This window comes from Pelmatolapia mariae, linkage group LG12 (assembly GCF_036321145.2).
Source record: "Pelmatolapia mariae isolate MD_Pm_ZW linkage group LG12, Pm_UMD_F_2, whole genome shotgun sequence".
NCBI classification, from domain to species: Eukaryota; Metazoa; Chordata; class Actinopteri; order Cichliformes; family Cichlidae; genus Pelmatolapia; species Pelmatolapia mariae.
Window position 1 is genome coordinate 4,178,050 of NC_086237.1, and position 8,424 is coordinate 4,186,473.

The 8,424-nt window shown below is 38.7% G+C and overlaps 1 protein-coding gene across 1 annotated transcript; it reads right to left on the reverse strand.

The window, feature by feature from the left end:
* Window positions 1–4,787: 4,787 nt before the first annotated feature.
* LOC134639021 (granzyme K-like) lies at window positions 4,788–7,784 on the reverse strand. The gene is made up of 5 exons (XM_063490025.1): window positions 7,705–7,784; window positions 7,385–7,529; window positions 6,469–6,604; window positions 5,662–5,931; window positions 4,788–5,555 (listed from the first exon to the last, which is right to left on the reverse strand). Exons 1-5 carry the CDS (start codon window positions 7,766–7,768, stop codon window positions 5,403–5,405), a joined length of 768 nt encoding a protein of 255 aa, XP_063346095.1. The 5' UTR covers window positions 7,769–7,784; the 3' UTR covers window positions 4,788–5,402.
* Window positions 7,785–8,424: the final 640 nt, after the last annotated feature.

An 8,424-nucleotide genomic window follows, 5' to 3' on the forward strand; every position in this document is an offset into this window, starting at 1 on the left:
AAAGCCTCACAGATGATGTGCAGCAGTGGGTCCCTCAGTCTGTCCTCACTCTGGACACTTGCAGTCGTCACACATGGAAATCAAATGTGTGATAAGCTGCAGGATTCAAACACAAGTGTAACTTATAAATACATGTTCATACTTTTATTCCACAATCAGAGAGAAAGAAACAGAGAGAGAGTGCAGGACAGACAGACAGGTGACAGTCTCAGGTGTATACACTGCTACAAAACAGCACAAGAGAAGGAGGATTTAGTGTTTGTGTTATTACGAGTGCTAAACAAGAAGAGTTCCCAGATGGTACAGTGGACACATGTGTGACTCCTGTGATTAAAGCATCTTTCTTTCAGCTTAACGAGTGAACCGTCAGCTCGTTCAAACACACGTTAAAGTCCGTTTGGCTCGACACCACCGAACAGAGGCAGCAATATAACATAGCTAACATTAACAGTGCAGTGAATCCTGCTTGTGCCGTCATATTCAGGACTGCAAACCGAGCAGCATCACTGACTTTCAGCTTGTTTGTGGATATATGACTGACTTTAATTATCCATAAAATCATCACATTCTCTATAAGATTAAGGTCAGCTATTGTATTATTATATTTTAAAGGCTTTAAAACCAAGTAAACGCTGAAAGTACAAACATCGCTAATGGCAAATAACTTTGCCGACATGTGGCCAACAGTAATGTTTTAATGTTCCTCATTATTACACATTTGCACATAAATAAGTGACATAATATTCAGTACTTACGTTTAATAGTTTACTCTTCGGCCGCTACGCTTCTGCCGTCTGCGGCAAAATTATCCACAGTGGCTGCCGCGCTATGAATTGTGGGATATGTTGGGCCACGAAGTCTACATCGCCACAGCCTTAAAATTCAGGGAAATGAAGGCCGCATTTGAGGGCCGCATTTCGAGCAGCCTTTGAATTGGGACACCCTTCGGGGCGCCGCTGTGACGTAATCGGCCTTAAAATGCAGCCGTTAAGGCTGCAGACCCTGAATTGGGATACAGCCGTAGAGCAACCAGGAAGAGGAAGTAAACAGGAAATGAACAAATACAGGTAACCCACCAGGAAGTGAGGTTATTAGCAAGTTCACCTTCAAAATAAAATCTTCTTATTTAACATTTTTAACCCTTTTTACTGTTCTTTTTAACTTACATACATACAAATGAAATATTTTAAAGCAAACATTAAAGATAAATGACATAAATGCCTTTGAGGCATCACAGCCACACATTTACATGGCAATGGCCGTTTTCTGCTGTGCGCATGGAGCGTTTAATTGGTCTCTGGCCCTTTAAACTCTGAGGGGCTGTAACTTTGGTTTCTTTTGGTCAATTTGCATGATTGACACCTCTTTTTAATCGTTTGAGCCAATAGAATCCAGTAACGATGCCACGTTCACATCACTTCAACCAATCAGACGTTGCGATGCCAAAACTCACGTGGGCCCAAATTTACTGCATGTGGCGTCTGTCCAGTCACGTGTCTGTAGGTGGGTCTAAAATGGAGGTTGTTGGCGGAAAACAGCTCTGATGCGGCTAGGTAGGCGTGGTAACTACTGATAATCACGTGGCTACCGGCGAAAATAACGGAGGAAATCGGGACGGTAAACCAATTTCTGTCTTTTCCGCTGTGTGTTTTTGTGGTCTTCTTTTGCGGCTCATTCAGTGAATTTTGGTCAGAGCGTCGTGAAACTTGGTGTTTGGAGTCAGTGATAGCTCTGGAAGCTAACTAGCCTTTCGTTAGCTGGTTACATGAAGTTTGAAGAATTTTTTGTTCAGTTTTGTTTGTTTAGCGGTCTGCGCATTTACGTAACTGCTCGTTTAATTATGGCGTGGTTTCAGTGTGTTTGGTGGTTGTAGAAATGGTTTATATGACATTTTAGCTGAGATTCAGAGGTTTCTGTGGATACCACACATGTCTGGATTTCTCACCCCGTGTTATAACCGATTAAACGTGATCTCCTCCTTTTTGCCCCCGGTACCGGGGGCATGGGGCTTAAGTGGATATTATAAAAGTAACTAATTACTAGGAAAGGAAACTATTGTCTTACTTCAAAAAAATGCTTAACCCTCTGGGGTCCAGGGTATAATTGGCCGTTTTTGACTACTTTTGATTTTACCTCTACATTTCACCTTTAAAAACTGTTTATCGTGCCCTGCTCGGTACACACTACAAACACACTAAACGTCACAAATCTCTCACATCTCAAAACTGGCTCGCTCTCCCTCTCACTGCCGTCACTCCCAAAACTTTCCCCTCTTCCTAAACAGCTTCAACCGTCTGCACTGCATTTTCTTTTAATTAATGGTAACGGTATTGTAATGATAGAAATATATTTATCAATAATGCTATTCATATCAATAGATAGATATATTACCAAAATCAAATGCAACCACGCTATTGCACGTGAGAATTATACTGAATTTTGTCAGTGTTAGTGTGCATTTAGTGGCCTTACTTTTTAAAATTTTAAATTACATTGCTGTGGTGGCTGGGAGTAGAGTCATGTTCATTTAAACAATACAGGAGATGCATGGATCTGGCTTTTATGCATAGTCAACACTGACGTTGATATCACCGCAGAGGGTACATAAAGCTGGATGCACATAGATCCCAGACCTGAAAAAGTACCCAACCTACATGTGTTTTAACCTTGCATTCTTTCCAAAGGCCAGGAGGTGATGACACCCTTGAAGCAATTCTGAACTAAAGAAGCCTCTTGGATGAGAGGTGAAAAAAGCCTTAAAGAAGCTCAGTCATCTTTTTTAGACTGTCATGACCTAGATGACTGAGAAGCTGCACAGACTTTGGAGTCAGAGTTGAACAGCCTGCAAATTGTAGAAATCTTATTTTCTCTTTTTCCAGTTAACTTAGATTAACTCTAAGAAGATGAGTGCTCCTGTTTGCTGCAGATTATGAAGGAACCCATGAAGGTAAAACAACAAAGTGAGATTATCCAGCCTGTCAGCCAAACAGATTCACTACTTGGTGTATTTTAAACGTAAACTCAAAGTTAAGCTTGAACGTATTTTTTGACATGGATAAATTCTTGAACATGTTTCCTTGTTTGTTTATGTCTAAATTTGAGTGTTTGTGCTTGGAAACATTAAAACAAATATATTTTTACGTATATTCTGTACTTTTCAATAAAGCGAGACACAGAAGTAAAAAAACGAATAATTTCTTCTACCTCTTTTGTTTGCACAAGAACTTTCAAAATGCTGCTGTCATGACCAATTTAACCACCATGAGGCTGAAGTAGGGACTACTGCTAATGACTCGTAAGCAACCCAACAAATTGATCCAGTTTCCAAGAACTGGTCCATAAATTGTTTATTTGCATGTTTAATAATCCATCAATGCTGCAGTCAAGCCCAAGCAAAAGGAAGCTACTCCAAGGTTCTCTAAACTTAGCAAGATGACTGACAGCAGTCAACAAGACACACCCTCCACTTACTCACCCAGTCTCCCTGCTGACACACCAGCGACCGAGTGAACATATTTCCTGCTCGTTCAATACTTCCCACATGACTTGCACAACAACCATAAATCCAGGAATAGACACGCAACAACATACACCACAAACTGTATATGGTCGCTACAGTAGCTACAAAGTCTTTCTGTGGCATCAAATATTAATATGTCACTGTGTTTGTTTTAGATTTCAAGTTCAGTGAAACAATAATTTGTTCATTTGTTTTCTTCTAAACATATTTATGAAAAGGTTTCGTGCAAAAGACGACTACATGTAACTGACATGTAGTTTTTATACTCCACCATTAGGTGGCATTCTCTGCTATATTTTGGGGGGCACTGTGTAAGTTCCACCAAATTCACAGCAATACTGGTAACAATGATAATTAATGATAACAATAATTATATAAAAAAAAATTTACCTAGAGAGCTAAACTGGCATTCAAGCAGTGGAATAAATGTACACATACATTTTTATGACTAACACAAGACTCGAGTGCTGCACTCTGTGTAGGACAGGTATTTTCTTCTTCCACGGTCCTTTTTGCCCCTAATGAAAGGATTAGTTTGATCATAGCATATACGTGTTTCTATGTTTGTTCCCAAACTCTCTCTCTCACAACTTAAAGTACCAAGAATAATAACATATATGAGGTGATTGACTGAAATATTTACTTCAAATAAAAAGTACTCTTTCTTTTCTGAGTAATGATATTTATAAACTGTGTGATCGCGGCCGGCTCATTTACAGAGACAACAAACACGAGGAAACTGTTGATTGAGTGCTGATATTGTTTCAAAGCCTGTGGTCAAATTTATCATAAATAACCACGTGGAGGTGCAGACGTGTATATGACTGATACTTTCAGACAATTTAACAAAAAGAAAGAAATGAATCAGGATTTGTGGAAGTAATCGATGACAAAAGACACAGTGTTGATGGAGGTGAATGTGTGAAGATCATGTCACTGAATCCTAAGGAAGAGGAGATCCTCAACATGTGAAGCTGTCAGTATTTCTCATGTTCCTTTGTTTCCCATAAGTGAATATTCTCTGTGTTATTTTCTTCTGAAGAAAACATTTGTACAAGAAAATCTGCAGCTGATCAAAAGAGTTGGAAAAAGCAGTGAAAATGTTTCTTGGGCCTCAAATTAGACTGTAACTGTAAACTCATTATATTAACGATGATACTTTGAAAGGTACAGTTTGAAACTGCAGTACAATCAAAGAAAAAGAGAGCAAATGTGTATTTGTTATTAATGCCTCCAGCTTTATTAGAAAGTAGAAAAAGCAGCAAGCAGAAAAATATGTTTGTTTTTGTGGTTTTCAAGCAACAGAGTCGTAGTGCGAAATGAAAAAAACAATAAGTTTTTTTTTCTTTTTCAACAATCCTGTCCACAAGCCTCATTTTCAGTTGGTTGTATATGAGCTGTTGAATCTGTCTGTTTGACAGTCTGAATAATCTCTCTGTTTTATTTTACATTCATGGCTTTTGTGTGAACATAAAAATTGCTTCTCCTGGTTTTACTGCAGCTGCACTCATCTGCAACAACCAGGAGCACTCATGTTTGGGAATTCTTTAAATTATTTGGAAAAATGATGATTAGATATAACCATGTATCTGTCTGGTTTATGTGGTGAAAGATGGTAAAATTTCAAACAGTGTTTCCAATTTTTTTTTACAGTAGGTCTAAAATGTGGTTCAGAGGTCAGCCCAATTTATCTGCCATAAGATCATGTGGTGGACTAACCAAGTGCAGAATCTATAAAAAAAGTATAGTAAGCTGGCAGAAACTAAAAAATCATAAACTGTAAGAAGAACAATGAAATGATAAACTGAATAATGGTCTACAGAGACAGCAATGACAAATATAACATCAAATCATGCAGACTGATGCTGTGGTTTCATGACATTTAGAATAACTTCATCGTAGTTTTGATCCAGTACAGTTGTTTCTCTGAGATAAACGAGTAGATTCCAGGTTTTGTAATGATACCACAACCTGCTCCATAAGAAGTGACTCCAACCAGCGCTCCATCACACAACAGTGGCCCTCCTGAATCCCCCTGCAGCAAGAACAAACACATGACAGTCTTTCTTTGACTCACAGGTGTTGAGCTGAATGAACATTTACTTCAAACAAGGAAAAATACATGGATTCTTCATACGTACCTGACAGGTATCAGCGATGTTTGTACCATCTGAACCAGCACATATCATGTGTTTGGTGATCTCAGGTCTGTGGTTGTAATAATCACGAGAGTTGCACTTCTGTCTGTCCACCACAGTCACATTGGCAGACATGAGGACGTCTGATGTTTGGTTGTTTTCAGTTACTCCCCATCCAGCCACCAGACACGTGCTGCCAGCTGCCGGGTCTCTCACAGTGTCGCCAATCTCGAGCCACTGCACTGCCCTGGTTTTCCTCACCGGTTCTTTAAGCTGATAAAAGTTAGAAAGAATATCAGATATTGATAATGAATCTCTCTACATTAACTACTTTAAATAAACAGATATTTGCTAAAGAGTTGTAGCACCACTCATTTATTTCTAATATCTTGCTTGGAAAAAATGCAATATGTGCAGCGATGTGTTGAAACATGTCTATACACACTTGGAAATATATTTTATAATTTAAAGAATGAAACTAAGTTTTAGTTAAGTAAGCAAAACCTGACTTGGCTGTAGGAGGTAGAGCAGGTTATCTACTAATCGAATGGTTTGGTGTTCGATCCCTGGTCTTTCCAGTCTGCATGTCAGAAATCCTTTGGCAAGATACTGAACCCCACGATGCTCTCTGATGCATACATGTGAGTGTGTGTCAATGTTAGATAGAAAGCACTTAAGCACAGAAAGATGTGTTTGGGTGAATAAACCATGTTGTGTAACGCTCTGAGTGCTCAGGTAGAGTAGAAAGGTGCTAAATAAGAAGCAGTGCATTTACATCATTTGGTATCAGACCCTGATATATCACCTTACCTTCAGCAACATGAGGTCATCGTCTATCTTTGCACAACAGTAGTCAGGATGAGGAAAACTTTTCTCAATGACTCTTTGATACTTGGAACTTTCGTTTTTCGTTCTGGAGTGGGCTCCCAGGATCACCCAATAACTCCTGTAAAAGAAAAAACACAATCTGGTCATGAAGGTTTACATATTTAAAAGGTTAACAGGTCAGCAGCTTCTAAAACAGTCATCATAGTTCTTTATTATTGTGTATTATTACGTATGGCTGGGTTATGGCTGTTACTGAACTTTAGGTGAATCTGCGTTATTTTTTTCTCTTCCAGCTGAATAAAGAAATTAAAATGTACATAAAATGTTTTAGATCAAGAAATGTATCAAATGTTTGATGTTTATGTAGCTGTGACTTCTGTGTTATTTTAAGTGAGTGCAACACTTATATTTTGCTTGTTATTCCATCTTGAATAAAACTTTCTAGAACACCTCTGTACAGATATTGTGCTTACAAGAGAGTGAAAAATCAGCTTTAAATATTCTATATTCATCCTCTCCATTCAATGTAATTAGCTTTGCATGTAGAATTATAGCAGTGTGTATTATTTGACCTGCATCTCACCTAACCTGTGATGCATCCTTGCCAGATACCTGAACCACCTCAGCTGACTCCTATAAATGTGGAAGAGTAGCAGCTGAGCTTCTCTCCAATGACTGAATGAATGACCCTTTCTCTACAGGAGAGGCCAGTCATGGTTCACAGAAAGCACATTTCTGCTGCTCTGGCCCTGATCTCATTCTTTCAGTAACTACCCAGAGCTCGTGACCACATGTGAGGGTAGAGACATCTGTGTACTTACTGAAGGAATAATAGTCTGTTGAAAATAAGTACTGCATTATTTTTAAAATTGAGGAAAATAAGGCCTCAGATTCTTACCCAGTGCAGTGGGCAGCTGTCAGCACCCACTGTGGATGGATTAATGTCCCTCCACACCAAGAATTTGTCACAGTTCTAAGATAGGCCATATAAGGCAGTGAGTGTGGCTCGACTTCTTTCCCATTAATAATCTCAGACCCACGACCTAAAACAGAAACAAAATATCAGGACGCATAAATCAGCTGATGATCAAGTGAAGAACAGATGAGTGAAACAAACACCTGAAGGATATCAGCAGTGTGACTCTGCATCACGCTCATTTACATGAAGATTAAAATTACCAATAGGTAAATTAAATTACAGTGGAAAACGTTGCTCACCTGGCTGGATGATGAAGAGGAGCACACATGAGATGAGAGGACGGAAATTTTTCAGGCAGGACATTTCTTCTTCCCTCTCTTTAAGCAGACGTTGAATGCAGTGAAACTCACTGTGATGCTCAGCTTTATGTGGTGAGTTAAGGGGCGTGGTCTGACACACCCACCCAAACCCATCAAAACCTGCAGTGAAATCTCATCAAAATGTAACACACACATATGAAATCATTTTGATTCTGTTTGGTTCCAAACAAAAGTATTTCAATAACTAAAACAACAAACAGGAAAACATCTCAAACGATAAATTGACCACCTCATTTTCAGTTTAAGATCATCATACAGCAAAATCATAATATTTATCCAGATTAAAATCTTCCAAGAGTGCAGCATTAGTTAAATTATACAATACATAAAATATAGCAGGTATAAAACAGAGCAGATAAATGAGCTCAAACATGTGAATCTTATGCAATAACAGATCATTACAAGAGCGACATTGTAACAGTTATTACAATGTCGTAAACAGTTATTCTGCTCTTCTCTCACGTTTTTGCTCTGTGAAACTGTTTGACGAGATTTGTGCAAATATAAAAAACGTCCTTCTGATCTCTCGTTGTTGAATCCACTGTGGTGCAAAGATTTATACCATCAGCTGAAGGGTGAAAATGAAGGAGCGACACATCCACTCAAACCTTTCATAACCTGCAGTGAAGTCTATGATCA

Bases quoted from the DNA above. Each gene is read 5' to 3' on its own strand.
- LOC134639021 (XM_063490025.1), bottom strand. From the start codon at position 7,768: ATGTCCTGCCTGAAAAATTTCCGTCCTCTCATCTCATGTGTGCTCCTC. The intron at 5,932-6,468 runs GTAAGGTGATAT...AACTTTTATCAG, and splicing joins ATGACCTCATGTTGCTGAAG to CTTAAAGAACCGGTGAGGAA. The intron at 5,556-5,661 runs GTACGTATGAAG...TTCTTGCTGCAG, and splicing joins ACATCGCTGATACCTGTCAG to GGGGATTCAGGAGGGCCACT.